At 48.4% G+C, this 19,045-nt stretch overlaps 1 protein-coding gene across 1 annotated transcript in view; it reads right to left on the bottom strand.

Moving 5' to 3' along the window:
* Positions 1-1,633: 1,633 nt before the first annotated feature.
* The window catches only part of LOC142473151 (G protein-activated inward rectifier potassium channel 1-like), a 20,835-nt gene continuing 3,423 nt past the window's right edge, over positions 1,634-19,045 (bottom strand). Inside the window, exons 2-3 of the mRNA XM_075580325.1 lie at positions 6,012-6,228; positions 1,634-2,368 (exon numbers count right to left, since the gene is read on the bottom strand). Coding sequence (XP_075436440.1) covers positions 1,773-2,368; positions 6,012-6,228 — 813 coding nt within the window. The 3' untranslated portion in view covers positions 1,634-1,772. The remainder of the gene's footprint in view (positions 2,369-6,011; positions 6,229-19,045) is intronic.

The following is a 19,045-nucleotide window of genomic DNA, read 5'->3' as shown; positions in this document are numbered from 1 at the left end:
ACGTGCTAGCCACATTTCTGAGCATTGATCCAGGACCTCTGGTTCTGAGGCACCCTGCTACATGCTAGCCACATTTTTGAGCATTGATCCAGGACCTCTGGTTCTGAGGCACACTGCTACGTGCTAGCCACATTTCTGGGCATTGATCGAGGACCTCCGGTTCTGAGGCACACTGCTACGTGCTAGCCACATTTCTGGGCATTGATCCAGGACCTCTGGTTCTGAGGCACACTGCTACGTGCTAGCCACATTTCTGGGCATTGATCCAGGACCTCCGGTTCTGAGGCACCCTGCTACGTGCTAGCCACATTTCTGAGCATTGATCCAGGACCTCTGGTTCTGAGGCACCCTGCTACGTGCTAGCCACATTTCTGGGCATTGATCGAGGACCTCTTGTTCTGAGGCACCCTGCTACGTGCTAGCCACATTTCTGGGCATTGATCGAGGACCTCTGGTTCTGAGGCACCCTGCTACGTGCTAGCCACATTTCTGGGCATTGATCGAGGACCTCTTGTTCTGAGGCACCCTGCTACGTGCTAGCCACATTTCTGGGCATTGATCGAGGACCTCTGGTTCTGAGGCACCCTGCTACGTGCTAGCCACATTTCTGGGCATTGATCCAGGACCTCTGGTTCTGAGGCACCCTGCTACGTGCTAGCCACATTTCTGGGCATTGATCGAGGACCTCTGGTTCTGAGGCACCCTGCTACGTGCTAGCCACATTTCTGGGCATTGATCCAGGACCTCCGGTTCTGAGGCACCCTGCTACGTGCTAGCCACATTTCTGGGCATTGATCCAGGACCTCTGGTTCTGAGGCACCCTGCTACGTGCTAGCCACATTTCTGGGCATTGATCGAGGACCTCTGGTTCTGAGGCACCCTGCTACGTGCTAGCCACATTTCTGGGCATTGATCGAGGACCTCTGGTTCTGAGGCACCCTGCTACGTGCTAGCCACATTTCTGGGCATTGATCCAGGACCTCCGGTTCTGAGGCACCCTGCTACGTGCTAGCCACATTTCTGGGCATTGATCGAGGACCTCTGGTTCTGAGGCACCCTGCTACGTCTAGCCACATTTCTGGGCATTGATCGAGGACCTCCGGTTCTGAGGCACCCTGCTACGTGCTAGCCACATTTCTGGGCATTGATCGAGGACCTCTGGTTCTGAGGCACCCTGCTACGTTCTAGCCACATTTCTGGGCATTGATCGAGGACCTCTGGTTCTGAAGCACCCTGCTACGTGCTAGCCACATTTCTGGGCATTGATCGAGGACCTCTGGTTCTGAGGCACCCTGCTACGTGCTAGCCACATTTCTGGGCATTGATCCAGGACCTCCGGTTCTGAGGCACCCTGCTACGTGCTAGCCACATTTCTGGGCATTGATCGAGGACCTCTGGTTCTGAGGCACCCTGCTACGTGCTAGCCACATTTCTGGGCATTGATCGAGGACCTCTTGTTCTGAGGCACCCTGCTACGTGCTAGCCACATTTCTGGGCATTGATCCAGGACCTCTGGTTCTGAGGCACCCTGCTACATGCTAGCCACATTTCCCCCAACAACGCATTCTTATTCACATTAAAATTACATTTTATACAGAACTACGAAAAAGACAGTTGTTTTTTAAATGCACGTTTTAATGCTCGAAAACAATATATCACGACATAAAAATGCCGTGGTAGAACAGTGAAAGTCGCGTATCAATTATCATCACAAAGTTTAAGGCCATTTATGTCCCAAATGTCCTTGAGATATATAGTCTTCTCCAACGTTCTCAGGATAGGTAACCGGAATTCATTTTCCGAAATTTAGGCGGCTGATTATTTTCAAGCATCATCCCCAAGGTTAACATCGTCTGTGCTTTCTTCTGCAGTTGGAGATCACCCGTGGACTGCGTCATGCATTCGGGTTTGACTCTGAAGTATTTTAAGGGCAGGCTTTCTTCATTGCAGGTGGACACTGTAATCCTTTGGATTTTTAAGGGGAGGTCTCCTGTGCTGCAAGCCCGTTCGACATTGCTGGCACACATTCTTAAAAGATGTCTCTGGGCGTTCTCATTTCCCCGGCTCAGTTTTTGAAGTTTAGTAGGAAGTAGGCTGGTTCCCTCTTCAAACACGTTGAGGTAGTCCAAGGAGCAGGGCTTCTCTCTTGTGTATTTTTCACTACAAAGAGAATTTAGAGGAGAACCAAGGGGCAATTTCTCCTCGTGTTCTTTGACGCTATAATGAGGCGTCGGGACTTCAAATGTGGCATGAAACTGAGAGTAGTCCACCCGGAAAAAGCCTTCCTCCAAAGACATGACGGGAAGAAATCGGTGTCCCCAGAGGACCTCATCTTCCGTGTAAGACGTCCTTGCCTGACATGTCATTCCTGCGACACAAATAACATTGAGTTAGTTCTGGGAAATAGGCTTCAAAGAAGAAAGGACTCGAGAACCCCCCCCATCCCCCCCCCCCGCAGAAGGGAGAAATGGAAAAAGGGCTAATTATACAACGGTGAAAAAGTTGGAACAAGGTTGGGAGGGGGAGGATGATATGGTGAGCACCGTATGTGAGACATGAGAACCCTTCAGCTGCAGTGGAGATAGGGACCTGCAGGGGGAAGTGTGTGGGGGTAATTTTGAAGGGGTGGGAAGGGGGAGCCAGAAACGAACTTTTATTGGATTTTGTCCTGCACTTGGTGCCCTAGATCCGAGCCGCTTTTGGGTTGAACTCGGATCTGTAGAGTTTGTAGGGTCCTCTGATTTTGCCTCCCCTGAACATCCCATCCCAGAATATTGGCATCAATTTAATATCATTTTATTTGACAACAGAATGCTTTCTTTTACCACCCGTAGGTGAACAAAATTACTTGTTACGTCATAAAAAAAAAATCTACGTTTTATTCTACTAGTCAGATTTACGAAAAGGTGGTAAACCTTAGATAACTTTAAAGCAGCAATCTCCCCATTTCTACCTTGCTATTTGTAGCATTTATTAAAACAAATAAAAATTAAAGACATTTTTAATGTATTCTAATGTCACAAGCATTTTGGTTTCTATAGCAACCATTTACAACGTCACACCCCCTTCCTCTTCTGAGACAGGCTCTGGCACACCCCTTTTTGCCCTCTCTCCAGCAGTGCACCAATTGTATCTAGTGCCTGCCTGGTCACATGATCGTCCCCACAGAACTTTGCATCTTGGGTAATCTTCTGCAGCCCTAACAGTGATGTAAAGAACCCCCCCCCCCCCCCCGAGCCGAATCTTCAGCGATCGATTACAGGAGAATGGATCGATCGGCAACTGAGCAAATCACTTGTCAGTCTGCAGATTGTATTGATGCAAATATTGAATGGGAAAAATATATATTTTTGAAAAAACGGCAGCTTGAACGGCAGCTTTAAAAAGTACTCCATTTAAAAAAGTACTCCATTTAAAAAAGTACTCCATTTAAAAAAGTACTCCATTTAAAAAAGTACTCCATTTAAAAAAGTACTCCATTTAAAAAAGTACTCCATTTAAAAAAGTACTCCATTTATCTGGGCACAAAGGTTTGTTGGTGTTAATAACAGTTATCCAAGAGTCTGATTCACAAGACAAGGAAACAAGTGAGGTGCTACTTAAAAAATACTGTATCATTTCTGTTGATTACGTCCTGAGAAATCGTTTCTTTAATGTGTTGTACTCTGTGTGAAAAGAAAAGAGGCGACCAAGAGGGAATCTGATTGCTATTTAGAAATGTATCCGAAATCAACACAAGGAGCTTTCAAAGGATGGCTGAATCATAAGATGATCGCCACTAGAATGAAGGAAGTGGTTGGCCTTGGCTTGATTGGATCATCTCCTTCTAGAAAGACTGCACGCAATCCACTCATGTGGGACAACATATGGCACCATATACCATGGTTACATTTGGAGCACTACAAGGCTCACCACTTTCTCCCCTCCTTTTCAACGTCAACATCAACATCTGCATTAAACCTTTGGCAGACCTCATTACAACAAGAGGATATACATTCCATCTTTATGCCGCTGACACGCGAACTGATACATTGGTGCATCCAATAATCATAAAAGAACAACCTTATTCGCTTATTCAATGTCTTAATGACGTCCAAGAAGGGAGGACTTCCAAACGACTACTTCTAAAGGGTTCTTTACAGAAAGGACGGTGACAATGCGGGAATTATTATCCATGGAGAGTGTGATGGTAGATATCTTTAAGAAAAGGTTGTACAGATCAGCCCCCTTATAACGCTGTGCTTGGGATCCAAAGAATTACATCGCGTTATAAGCGGATCGCGTTAGAAATAATGTACCGTTGTATGCATCGTACAATAAAGTATTTAAGATACCAATAACCGCGTTGTAAAGTATTCATAAATAAAAAAATTGGGAGCCACGTGTGCATCGCGCTATAAGCGGATTCGCGTTGTAACGGATCGCGCTATAACGGGGTTGAGCTGTATGTCTTTTTAGAAAGGAAAGGTATACAAGGATATGCTGAATAAGGAAGGGTGTAGAACTATAAATAAACAGATGTAGCAAACGTTAGTGCTCTCGTTAAGGTGATGTGGCGCATTATTTAACAGTAGTGCTAAAGAAAACAATGGTTAAGGAGATAACACATGCATTATTTATAGGGTTGACAGGTGGCTTCTCCAAAAAAAACTAGGCACAATGGTGAAAGGTGCAACACGCTCAAGGAACACACACACACCCCTCTCATCTCACTCCGCTCCATGCTGTTTCCTCATCTCCTAGGCCCCACCCCCAGGCTCCTGACACCTCCTCCTGATTGGCTGCATTAACTAGCAGCAGACAATCAAGATGGAGGAAGCAACAGCCCTGCTCTCTTCCTGCTCTGGGAAATCCTGCGCCACCCCCCCCCCCCCAAGCCAGTCAGGTCACTATGTACAGAGAGGTGATACTGGACCCATACATGTCCAGTACTACCTGAATATTTTACTGGACAGTGTCCAGATACAGGACAGTCCGGTTCAATACTGGACACCTGGAAACCCTAATTATTGAATGCCTTATTTGGTGTTATTTTGCATTAACAGGCATTATTATAATATCTGCTACGTCGGTTGGATGAGTATCTAGTCTAATTATAATCTTACAAAAGTTAAATTTAGTGGACACACAGTATGGTGTTTGTTTTTTAAAACTAACCTACTATTTTATTGTCTATGCAGAAGATAAGGTAAAACATAGCATATTAAAGAGTATAGGTGTGGCGAGACTTAACGTCTCTGGAGACGAGGCTGGAAATTCAAAAAGCCGCAGCTCAGTCGTGGTAAGACTTGCTGTTTTCGGCGCCGGGGACCGAAAATGCGGAACTCCGGTGACCGGAACGCGGCACCAAAAAATAGGACGTTTTGAAGACTGGGGAGATTAACGCTGCGGGGGGTTCATGCTTCTGAATGGGACCCCGTAACATGAATTCTTCCATCAAGAAACCGATACTAACCTTGGGGATGGGCTGGGCAGCTGTCTCCATCTCCGTCCCCGTCTCCGTGTGCCGTCCCGAGCAGCTGTGAAGGTAAGAAGCTGCCTTCGGTCCGATCCAGCCCCCTGGATGACTTAGATGCCTGAATATGGGTCTCAAGGTCATGAGTGGAGTGCTATAGGACCATATTTGGTCATCTTCACCATCAAGGGGGCTGGGCAGCATTAAATGTTCTGTACAGCTCCCTCGATGATGTAGATGACCAACTATGGTTGTATAGCATCTCCCCTGATGATGTAGAGACCCATATTTGGGAATCTACATCGTCCATGGGGTTGGGACAGACCAGAGACAGCTTCTTACCTTCGGAGCTGCTAGGGACACCACACAGACGGGGATGGAGACAACTTCGCAGATCACCCAACAATCGGGTTCTTGATCACATAACAGGCGCTGAGAACCGTAAGTCTACCTACATCTTCATATGTAATGTAATTGTGTGTATCTTTCTTTTCTCTTAAATTGTTGTAATCTAGACCATTGTAAGTATAGCGCTCAACGTCTTACTGACTCTTACCTGTAGTTTCAACAATTCCTTCCAGTATGACGACTATCTCAAACTGTTCGCTCCGTAATGACTTTTGCGACAGCTCAAAGAAGGGGCTCCTGGGGTCGATTTCGTGACAGATAGTTAGCGGTGAGACTAAGAACAGCTGGTCAGCTCCAGTGCCGAAGCCAACATCCAATTCACGTTGATCCAACGGTAAGAATTCTCCTTCCGGTGTCTGCCTGGACTGAGAAACAACACAAGAGTGAGAGGCATAATGCGGTGCTGAAGATACAGTATGTTTGTGTGGGTAATTGGGCTTTGAGATGATTATTATTTCATGTAACGTTCATGGATCTTAAATCCGCTGTGAAATTGGAACCCTCTGCTTCCCAAGGTGCTGCTCATCAAACTCAACCAATGGTTATAACAGGTTTCGCCCTGTCAATGCCAGAAGATGCTTGGTCCTAGTGACGCTCGTGTGAACACCATAATGTCCTGAGGAGTGCTTGCCCTTCTGACGTTCAGGGAACCTTTAATAGTTAAAACAAGGTTATTATTTTTTTTGGAGAACATGTTAAGCGGCCCTGGGAGAGGAGCTGTGTCTTCCACTATCTTTTCATACAGATGTAGCACGAGTCACTGTCTCAGGCTGAAAAAGCCAGAAGAAGGAGATTCAGGCCTCGGATAAGGTAAGAGACTCTTACAGAGGGCCTCTGCAAACATGGGGCTCGGTGCAGTGGCACCAATGGCATCACCATCAACCCGGCACTACCTCTAGTCTTCTCCTCCTGGCTTCCTTTAAAAGCAGACCACTTTCTCTTCCTTGGTTGCCATTCCCAGTTCAATGTTCCTTGTGCAACAAAAAAAAGGGCACACCTGGGAGATATGCTAATAGGTGGATTAGACACCGATGTGAGCAGGAAAGCTTAAAAGTATGCTGTGAACGTAGTGCTACCTAGGAGCTGGTAAAGCTCACACTGCTGGAGCTGTTGCCCAGAAAAGCAAATATTGTGTGGGTTCTAACCCTGTTCTATTCCCACAAGGTGCCTTAGACATCAACTCAATATTTTTATGGAAGTCCGGGATGTGAGTCATTTAAATATACTTTGCATATCTCATATCTCCCAGGCACCTCAGGTGTGCTCCTTTTTGAGCACAGGGATCTCTCCCTACATTATTTGGAGGGAGGATATATCTGTATCTTGTTAGACTCTTGTAACATTGATCTCACTCTCTCATGCTCTGTCTCCAGCAAAAGCCATGTTTTGCAGTTTCGGAATCGGGTAAATTCCATGAAATCCAGCAGGAACAGGTTCAGACTTATCCAGTCTGATTTTTTTTTGTATCGCCCAATCCGCCTTTGGATTCTGGTGTTTGGTAAAACCAGTGCAGAAAATCCACAGGACGGATTCTGACCGCTTCACCCATCTCTACTCCCCCATTCCAAAGGGTCCAAATGTAGCCAGATGTGCTGTTTTTGGAGCCGCAGACCGGCGCGCTGAAATCCGCCGGCCAGAAAAGAATATGTTTTGCAACCCCATGAGGATTAATGCCGCAGGGGGTCTCGGCTTCTGAATAGGGACCCGCTGCGTTAACTCTTCACTTAATGGGTCACCAAGAAACCAAAAACGAACTTCGTGGAGGAGCTGCTCAGTTTGTCCCCATCTCAATCCCCAACTCCATGGACTATCCCCATCAGTATGAAGGTAAGAAGCAGTCTTTACCCCTGGATGGTATAGACGCCCGAATAAGGGTCTCCACATCATGAGGGGGGAATACTATAATACCATATTTGGTTATCAAGAGGGCAGGAGAGGACATTGAACTGTCCCGCTCCCTTGATGACGTAGAGCAGTGTTTCCCAACTCCAGTCCTCGGGGAACCCCAACAGGTCAGGTCTTAAGGATATATCCCTGCTCCGGCACAGGTGGCTCAGTCAAAATGGCAGAGCCGCTGATTGACCCACCTGTGCTGGAGCAGGGATATCCTTAAGACCTGACCTGGTGGGGTTCCCCGAGGACTGGGAGTTGGGAAACACTGACGTAGATGATCAAAGATGGACCTATGGAAATTCCCCATCATGATGCAGAGACATCGGGCATTTTCGGGCATCTACGTCATCCACTGGGTTGGGACAGATCGGAGACTGCTTCTTAACTTCGGAGCTGATGGGGGACGGCACACGGGGACAGCTGTGCAGCTCATCTAAAAGGTTGGGGTCTGTTTCCTTAGCGGCCCAATTGGAGTAACGCTGCAGGGTTCCCATTCAGAAACACCGACCCTCGGCCGCTGCAGCGACGCGTTTCGCGGCACGGAAAACCGTAAGTCTAGCTACATCTGTATGTTACTAAACCTACAGCATTGCATGTAGGGAAAAGCTCCCAACTTATCTTCACAATTCTACGAATAAATGTGAACACAATTGCGTACAAATGCCCCCCCCCCCTCGAGCCCCCCTCGCCCCTCTGGGTCAACAGATCAAAAGTATTGCACTGGGTTTATATTTGCGTCAAACGTCAGATCTGGTGGATTTATTTGATGTGAGTACAAGATTATAAAGTGACGCACGGAGACGCAAAGTTTGCCACGTCTCATTATAATCGGACAATTAGATTGTAAGCTTTTCGGAGCAGGGACTCCTTTTCCTTAATGTCACTTTTATGTTGGATGCACTTATTCCCATGATGGGTTATTTGTTATTTATACGATTGTCACGTGTATTACTGCAGTGACGCGCTATGTACATTAATGGCGCTGTATAAATAAAGATATATATATATATATATATATATATATATATATATATATATATATATATATATATATATATATACATTGTCATGTAACTCCTGCCTAACTGCTCCTACTGTCAGTCCCTGAATAATAATCTGTAGGAGGCGTTGGGGGGAGTTACACGGTGCACAGATTATAATGAGATGTATCACATTCTGCGTCTCTGCCCCAGCATGCACCTTGGGGAGAGTCAGTAGGAGGAGTTGGGGAGGAGTTGCATGGTGCACAGATTATAATGAGATGTATCACATTCTGCGTCTCTGCCCCAGCTTGCACCTTGGGGAGAGTCAGTAGGAGGAGTTGGGGGGAGTTACATGGTGCACAGATTATAATGAGATGTATCACATTCTGTGTCTCTGCCCCAGCTTGCACCTTGGGGAGAGTCAGTAGGAGGAGTTGGGGGGAGTTACATGGTGCAGAGATTATAATGAGATGTATCACATTCTGCGTCTCTGCCCCAGCTTGCACCTTGGGGAGAGTCAGTAGGAGGAGTTGGGGGAGTTACATGGTGCACAGATTATAATGAGATGTATAACATTCTGCGTCTCTGATCCAGCTTGCACCTTGGGGAGAGTCAGTAGGAGGAGTTGGGGGGAGTTACATGGTGCACAGATTATAATGAGATGTATCACATTCTGCGTCTCTGTCCCAGCTTGCACCTTGGGGAGAGTCAGTAGGAGGAGTTGGGGGGAGTTACATGGTGCACAGGTTATAATGAGATGTATCACATTCTGCGTCCCTGCCCCAGCTTCCACCTTGGGGAGAGTCAGTAGGAGGAGTTGGGGAGGAGTTACATAGGGCACAGAGTATAATGAGATGTATCACATTCTGCGTCTCTGCCCCAGCTTGCACCTTGGGGAGGGTCAGTAGGAGGAGTTGGGAGGAGTTACATGGTGCACAGATTATAATGAGATGTATCACATTCTGTGTCTCTGTCCCAGCTTGCACCTTGGGGAGAGTCAGTAGAAGGAGTTGGGGAGTTACATGGCGCACAGATTATAATGAGAGGTATCACATTCTGCGTCTCTGTCCCAGCTTGCACCTTGGGGAGAGTCAGTAGGAGGAGTTGGGGGGAGTTACATGGTGCACAGGTTATAATGAGATGTATCACATTCTGCGTCCGTGCCCCAGCTTGCACCTTGGGGAGAGTCAGTAGGAGGAGTTGGGGAGGAGTTACATAGGGCACAGAGTATAATGAGATGTATCACATTCTGCGTCTCTGCCCCAGCTTGCACCTTGGGGAGGGTCAGTAGGAGGAGTTGGGGGAGTTACATGGTGCACAGATTATAATGAGATGTATCACATTCTGCGTCTCTGTCCCAGCTTGCACCTTGGGGAGAGTCAGTAGGAGGAGTTGGGGGGAGTTACATGGTGCACAGATTATAATGAGAGGTATCACATTCTGCGTCTCTGCCCCAGCTTGCGCCTTGGGGAGAGTCAGTAGGAGGAGTTGGGGGGAGTTACATGGTGCACAGATTATAATGAGAGGTATCACATTCTGCGTCTCTGTCCCAGCTTGCACCTTGGGGAGAGTCAGTAGGAGGAGTTGGGGGAGGAGTTACATGGTGCACAGATTATAATGAGATGTATCTCATTCTGCGTCTCTGTCCCAGCTTGCACCTTGGGGAGAGTCAGTAGGAGGAGTTGGGGGGAGTTACATGGTGCACACATTATAATGAGATGTATCACATTCTGCGTCTGTCCCAGCTTGCACATTGGGGAGAGTCAGTAGGAGGAGTTGGGGGGGAGTTACATGGTGCACAGATTATAATGAGATGTATCACATTCTGCGTCTCTGCCCCAGCTTGCGCCTTGGGGAGAGTCAGTAGGAGGAGTTGGGGGGAGTTACATGGTGCACAGATTATAATGAGATGTATCACATTCTGCGTGTCTGTCCCAGCTTGCACCTTGGGGAGAGTCAGTAGGAGGAGTTGGGGGGGAGTTACATGGTGCACAGATTATAATGAGATGTATCACATTCTGCGTCTCTGCCCCAGCATGCACCTTGGGGGGAGTCAGTAGGAGGAGTTGGGGGAGTTACATGGTGCACAGATTATAATGAGAGGTATCACATTCTGCGTCTCTGCCCCATCTTGCACCTTGGGGAGAGTCAGTAGGAGGAGTTGGGGGGGAGTTACATGGTGCACAGATTATGAGATGTATCACATTCTGCGTCTCTGCCCCAGCTTGCACCTTGGGGAGAGTCAGTAGGAGGAGTTGGGGGGGAGTTACATGGTGCACAGATTATACTGAGAGGTATCACATTCTGCGTCTCTGCCCCATCTTTCACCTTGGGGAGAGTCAGTAGGAGGAGTTGGGGGGGAGTTACATGGTGCACAGATTATGAGATGTATCACATTCTGTGTCTCTGCCCCAGCTTGCACCTTGGGGGGAGTCAGTAGGAGGAGTTGGGGGAGTTACATGGTGCACAGATTATAATGAGATGTATCACATTCTGCGTCTCTGCCCCAGCTTGCACCTTGGGGAGAGTCAGTAGGAGGAGTTGGGGGGAGTTACATGGTGCACAGAGTATAATGAGATGTATCACATTCTGCGTCTCTGCCCCACCTTGCACATTGGGGAGAGTCAGTAGGAGGAGTTGGGGGGAGTTACATGGTGCACAGATTATAATGAGATGTATCACATTCTGCGTCTCTGTCCCAGTTTGCACCTTGGGGAGAGTCAGTAGGAGGAGTTGGGGGGAGTTACATGGTGCACAGAGTATAATGAGATGTATCACATTCTGCGTCTCTGTCCCAGCTTGCACCTTGGGGAGAGTCAGTAGGAGGAGTTGGGGAGGAGTTACATGGGGCACAGATTATAATGAGATGTATCACATTCTGTGTCTCTGTCCCAGTTTGCACCTTGGGGAGAGTCAGTAGGAGGAGTTGGGGGAGGAGTTACATGGTGCACAGATTATAATGAGATGTATCTCATTCTGCGTCTCTGTCCCAGCTTGCACCTTGTGGAGAGTCAGTAGGAGGAGTTGGGGGGAGTTACATGGTGCACAGGTTATAATGAGATGTATCACATTCTGCGTCTCTGTCCCAGCTTGCACCTTGGGGAGAGTCAGTAGGAGGAGTTGGGGGGAGTTACATGGTGCACACATTATAATGAGATGTATCACATTCTGCGTCTGTCCCAGCTTGCACATTGGGGAGAGTCAGTAGGAGGAGTTGGGGGGAGTTACATGGTGCACAGATTATAATGAGATGTATCACATTCTGCGTCTCTGCCCCAGCTTGCGCCTTGGGGAGAGTCAGTAGGAGGAGTTTTGGGGAGTTACATGGTGCACAGATTATAATGAGATGTATCACATTCTGCGTGTCTGTCCCAGCTTGCACCTTGGGGAGAGTCAGTAGGAGGAGTTGGGGGGGAGTTACATGGTGCACAGATTATAATGAGATGTATCACATTCTGCGTCTCTGCCCCAGCATGCACCTTGGGGGGAGTCAGTAGGAGGAGTTGGGGGAGTTACATGGTGCACAGATTATAATGAGAGGTATCACATTCTGCGTCTCTGCCCCATCTTGCACCTTGGGGAGAGTCAGTAGGAGGAGTTGGGGGGGAGTTACATGGTGCACAGATTATGAGATGTATCACATTCTGCGTCTCTGCCCCAGCTTGCACCTTGGGGAGAGTCAGTAGGAGGAGTTGGGGGGGAGTTACATGGTGCACAGATTATAATGAGAGGTATCACATTCTGCGTCTCTGCCCCATCTTGCACCTTGGGGAGAGTCAGTAGGAGGAGTTGGGGGGGAGTTACATGGTGCACAGATTATGAGATGTATCACATTCTGCGTCTCTGCCCCAGCTTGCACCTTGGGGGGAGTCAGTAGGAGGAGTTGGGGGAGTTACATGGTGCACAGATTATAATGAGATGTATCACATTCTGCGTCTCTGCCCCAGCTTGCACCTTGGGGAGAGTCAGTAGGAGGAGTTGGGGGGAGTTACATGGTGCACAGAGTATAATGAGATGTATCACATTCTGCGTTTCTGCCCCAGCTTGCACATTGGGGAGAGTCAGTAGGAGGAGTTGGGGGGAGTTACATGGTGCACAGATTATAATGAGATGTATCACATTCTGCGTCTCTGTCCCAGTTTGCACCTTGGGGAGAGTCAGTAGGAGGAGTTGGGGGGAGTTACATGGTGCACAGAGTATAATGAGATGTATCACATTCTGCGTCTCTGCCCCACCTTGCACATTGGGGAGAGTCAGTAGGAGGAGTTGGGGGGAGTTACATGGTGCACAGATTATAATGAGATGTATCACATTCTGCGTCTCTGTCCCAGCTTGCACCTTGGGGAGAGTCAGTAGGAGGAGTTGGGGGGAGTTACATGGTGCACAGATTATAATGAGATGTATCACATTCTGCGTGTCTGTCCCAGCTTGCACCTTGGGGAGAGTCAGTAGGAGGAGTTGGGGGGAGTTACATGGTGCACAGATTATAATGAGATGTATCACATTCTGCGTCTCTGTACCAGCTTGCACCTTGGGGAGAGTCAGTAGGAGGAGTTGGGGGGAGTTACATGGTGCACAGATTATAATGAGATGTATCACATTCTGCGTATCTGCCCCAGCATGCACCTTGGGGAGAGTCAGTAGGAGGAGTTGGGGAGGAGTTACATAGGGCACAGAGTATAATGAGATGTATCACATTCTGCGTCTCTGCCCCAGCTTGCACCTTGGGGAGAGTCAGTAGGAGGAGTTGGGGAGTTACATGGGGCACAGGTTATAATGAGATGATCACATTCTGCGTCTCTGCCCCAGCTTGCACCTTGGGGAGAGTCAGTAGGAGGAGTTGGGTGGAGTTACATGGTGCACAGATTATAATGAGATGTATCACATTCTGCATGTCTGTCCCAGCTTGCACCTTGGGGAGAGTCAGTAGGAGGAGTTGGGGGGAGTTACATGGTGCACAGATTATAATGAGATGTATCACATTCTGCATGTCTGTCCCAGCTTGCACCTTGGGGAGAGTCAGTAGGAGGAGTTGGGGGGAGTTACATGGTGCACAGATTATAATGAGATGTATCACATTCTGCGTCTCTGTCCCAGCTTGCACCTTGGGGAGAGTCAGTAGGAGGAGTTGGGGGGAGTTACATGGTGCACAGATTATAATGAGATGTATCACATTCTGCGTGTCTGTCCCAGCTTGCACCTTGGGGAGAGTCAGTAGGAGGAGTTGGGGGGAGTTACATGGTGCACAGATTATAATGAGATGTATCACATTCTGCGTCTCTGTACCAGCTTGCACCTTGGGGAGAGTCAGTAGGAGGAGTTGGGGGGAGTTACATGGTGCACAGATTATAATGAGATGTATCACATTCTGCGTCTCTGCCCCAGCATGCACCTTGGGGAGAGTCAGTAGGAGGAGTTGGGGAGGAGTTACATAGGGCACAGAGTATAATGAGATGTATCACATTCTGCGTCTCTGCCCCAGCTTGCACCTTGGGGAGAGTCAGTAGGAGGAGTTGGGGAGTTACATGGGGCACAGGTTATAATGAGATGATCACATTCTGCGTCTCTGCCCCAGCTTGCACCTTGGGGAGAGTCAGTAGGAGGAGTTGGGTGGAGTTACATGGTGCACAGATTATAATGAGATGTATCACATTCTGTGTCTCTGCCCCAGCTTGCACCTTGGGGAGAGTCAGTAGGAGGAGTTGGGGGGAGGAGTTACATAGGGCACAGAGTATAATGAGATATATCACATTCTGCGTCTCTGCCCCAGCTTGCACCTTGGGGAGAGTCAGTAGGAGGAGTTGGGGGGAGTTACATGGTGCACAGATTATAATGAGATGTATCACATTCTGCGTATCTGCCCCAGCATGCACCTTGGGGAGAGTCAGTAGGAGGAGTTGGGGGGAGTTACATGGTGCACAGATTATAATGAGATGTATCACATTCTGCGTCTCTGCCCCAGCTTGCACCTTGGGGAGAGTCAGTAGGAGGAGTTGGGGGGAGTTACATGGTGCACAGATTATAATGAGATGTATCACATTCTGCATCTCTGTCCCAGTTTGCACCTTGGGGAGAGTCAGTAGGAGGAGTTGGGGGGAGTTACATGGTGCACAGAGTATAATGAGATGTATCACATTCTGCGTCTCTGCCCCACCTTGCACATTGGGGAGAGTCAGTAGGAGGAATTGGGGGGAGTTACATGGTGCACAGATTATAATGAGATGTATCACATTCTGCGTCTCTGTCCCAGCTTGCACCTTGGGGAGAGTCAGTAGGAGGAGTTGGGGGGAGTTACATGGTGCACAGATTATAATGAGATGTATCACATTCTGCGTCTCTGCCCCAGCTTGCACCTTGGGGAGAGTCAGTAGGAGGAGTTGGGGGGAGTTACATGGTGCACAGATTATAATGAGATGTATCACATTCTGCGTGTCTGTCCCAGCTGGCACCTTGGGGAGAGTCAGTAGGAGGAGTTGGGGGGAGTTACATGGTGCACAGATTATAATGAGATGCATCACATTCTGCATCTCTGTCCCAGCTTGCACCTTGGGGAGAGTCAGTAGGAGGAGTTGGGGGGAGTTACATGGTGCACAGATTATAATGCGATGTATCACATTCTGCGTGTCTGTCCCAGCTTGCACCTTGGGGAGAGTCAGTAGGAGGAGTTGGGGGGAGTTACATGGTGCACAGATTATAATGAGATGTATCACATTCTGCGTCTCTGTCCCAGCTTGCACCTTGGGGAGAGTCAGTAGGAGGAGTTGGGGGGAGTTACATGGTGCACAGATTATAATGAGATGCATCACATTCTGCGTATCTGCCCCAGCATGCACCTTGGGGAGAGTCAGTAGGAGGAGTTGGGGAGGAGTTACATAGGGCACAGAGTATAATGAGATGTATCACATTCTGCGTCTCTGCCCCAGCTTGCACCTTGGGGAGAGTCAGTAGGAGGAGTTGGGGAGTTACATGGGGCACAGGTTATAATGAGATGATCACATTCTGCGTCTCTGCCCCAGCTTGCACCTTGGGGAGAGTCAGTAGGAGGAGTTGGGGGGAGTTACATGGTGCACAGATTATAATGAGATGTATCACATTCTGTGTCTCTGCCCCAGCTTGCACCTTGGGGAGAGTCAGTAGGAGGAGTTGGGGAGGAGTTACATAGGGCACAGAGTATAATGAGATATATCACATTCTGCGTCTCTGCCCCAGCTTGCACCTTGGGGAGAGTCAGTAGGAGGAGTTGGGGGGAGTTACATGGTGCACAGATTATAATGAGATGTATCACATTCTGCGTATCTGCCCCAGCATGCACCTTGGGGAGAGTCAGTAGGAGGAGTTGGGGGGGAGTTACATGGTGCACAGATTATAATGAGATGCATCACATTCTGCGTCTCTGCCCCAGCTTGCACCTTGGGGAGAGTCAGTAGGAGGAGTTGGGGAGTTACATGGGGCACAGGTTATAATGAGATGATCACATTCTGCGTCTCTGCCCCAGCTTGCACCTTGGGGAGAGTCAGTAGGAGGAGTTACATGGTGCACAGATTATAATGAGATGTATCACATTCTGTGTCTCTGCCCCAGCTTGCACCTTGGGGAGAGTCAGTAGGAGGAGTTGGGGAGGAGTTACATAGGGCACAGAGTATAATGAGATATATCACATTCTGCGTCTCTGCCCCAGCTTGCACCTTGGGGCGAGTCAGTAGGAGGAGTTGGGGGGAGTTACATGGTGCACAGATTATAATGAGATGTATCACATTCTGCGTATCTGCCCCAGCATGCACCTTGGGGAGAGTCAGTAGGAGGAGTTGGGGGGGAGTTACATGGTGCACAGATTATAATGAGATGTATCACATTCTGCATCTCTATCCCATCTTGCACCTTGGGGAGAGTCAGTAGGAGGAGTTGGGGAGGAGTTACATAGGGCACAGAGTATAATGAGATGTATCACATTCTGTGTATCTGCCCCAGCATGCACCTTGGGGAGAGTCAGTAGGAGGAGTTGGGGAGGAGTTACATAGGGCACAGAGTATAATGAGATGTATCACATTCTGTGTCTCTGTCCCAGCTTGCACCTTGGGGAGAGTCAGTAGGAGGCGTTGGGGAAGAGTTACATAGGGCACAGAGTATATTGAGATATATCACATTCTGCGTCTCTGCCCCAGCATGCACCTTGGGGAGAGTCAGTAGGAGGAGTTGGGGAGGAGTTGCATGGTGCACAGATTATAATGAGATGCATCACATTCTGCGTCTCTGCCCCAGCATGCACCTTGGGGAGAGTCAGTAGGAGGAGTTGGGAGGAGTTACATAGGGCACAGATTATAATGAGATGTATCACATTCTGCGTCTCTGCCCCAGCTTGCACCTTGGGGAGAGTCAGTAGGAGGAGTTGGGGGGAGTTACATGGTGCACAGATAATAATGAGATGTATCACATTCTGTGTCTCTGCCCCAGCTTGCACCTTAGGGAGAGTCAGTAGGAGGAGTTGGGGAGTTACATGGTGCACAGATTATAATGAGATGTATCACATTCTGCGTCTCTGCCCCAGCTTGCACCTTGGGGAGAGTCAGTAGGCGGAGTTGGGGGGGAGTTACATGGTGCACAGATTATAATGAGATGTATCACATTCTGCGTCTCTGTCCCAGCTTGCACCTTGGGGAGAGTCAGTAGGAGGAGTTGGGGGAGTTACATGGTGCACAGATTATAATGAGATGTATCATATTCTGCGTCTCTGCCCCAGCTTGCACCTTGGGGAGAGTCAGTAGGAGGAGTTGGGGGGAGTTACATGGTGCACAGATTATAATGAGATGTATCACATTCTGCGTCTCTGCCCCAGCTTGCACCTTGGGGAGAGTCAGTAGGAGGAGTTGGGGGGCGGGGGAGTTACATGGTGAACAGATTATAATGATATGTATCACATTCTGCGTCTCTGCCCCAGCTTGCACCTTGGGGAGAGTCAGTAGGAGGAGTTGGGGAGGGGGGGGAGTTACATGGTGAACAGATTATAATGAGATGTATCACATTCTGCGTCTCTGCCCCAGCTTGCACCTTGGGGAGAGTCAGTAGGAGGAGTTGGGGAAGAGTTACATAGGGCACAGAGTATATTGAGATATATCACATTCTGCGTCTCTGCCCCAGCATGCACCTTGGGGAGAGTCAGTAGGAGGAGTTGGGGAGGAGTTGCATGGTGCACAGATTATAATGAGATGCATCACATTCTGCATCTCTGCCCCAGCATGCACCTTGGGGAGAGTCAGTAGGAGGAGTTGGGAGGAGTTACATGGTGCACAGATTATAATGAGATGTATCACATTCTGCGTCTCTGCCCCAGCATGCACCTTGGGGAGAGTCAGTAGGAGGAGTTGGGGGAAGTTACATGGGGCACAGATTATAATGAGATGTATCACTTTCTGCGTCTCTGCCCCAGTTTGCACCTTGGGGAGAGTCAGTAGGAGGAGTTGGGGGGGAGTTACATGGGGCACAGAGTATAATGAGATGTATTACAGTCTGCGTCTCTGCCCCAGCTTGCATCTTGGGGAGATTTAGTAGGAGGAGTTGGGGGGAGTTACATGGTGCACAGATTATAATGAGATGTATCACATTCTGCGTCTCTGCCCCAGCTTGCACCTTGGGGAGAGTCAGTAGGAGGAGTTGGGGGTGTTACATGGTGCACAGATTATAATGAGATGTATCACATTCTGTGTCTCTGCCCCAGCTTGCACCTTGGGGAGAGTCAGTAGGAGGAGTTGGGGGGAGTTACATGGGGCACAGATTATAATGAGATGTATCACATTCTGCGTCTCTGCCCCAGTTTGCACCTTGGGGAGAGTCAGTAGGAGGAGTTGGGGGGGAGTTACATGGTGCACAGATTATAATGAGATGTATCACATTCTGCGTCTCTGTCCCAGTTTGCACCTTGGGGAGATTTAGTAGGAGGAGTTGGGGAGGAGTTACATGGGGCACAGATTATAATGAGATGTATCCCATTCTGCGTCTCTACCTGTTCTGCAAAACTGCAACAACAATTATAAAATAAACCAACAGATTTATAAAATAGATATATATTTTTTTGGTTTCAATTTAAATGTTTGGTTTTTTTTTGTATAAAAATGGGAACATTCTCGTGCACGTGCAGCTGAGAGATTTTATTAAGTAGCTCGTAATGAGGCCTCTATAGGACTTCTCAAAAGTCTCCTGGTTGCAAAACGATGTTAAAAAAAAAAAAGAGAGAGAAAAGAGGTGAGTGGGAGAGAGAGAAAAGAGAGAGAGAAAAGAGAGAGGGATAGAGGGAAGGAGAGAGAGGGGAAAG

The sequence above is a fragment of the Ascaphus truei genome, chromosome 23 (genome assembly GCF_040206685.1).
Source record: "Ascaphus truei isolate aAscTru1 chromosome 23, aAscTru1.hap1, whole genome shotgun sequence".
Classification (NCBI taxonomy): domain Eukaryota; kingdom Metazoa; phylum Chordata; class Amphibia; order Anura; family Ascaphidae; genus Ascaphus; species Ascaphus truei.
The sequence above is the reverse complement of the archived record's forward strand: the minus strand, read 5'-3'. Positions and strand labels throughout refer to the sequence as shown.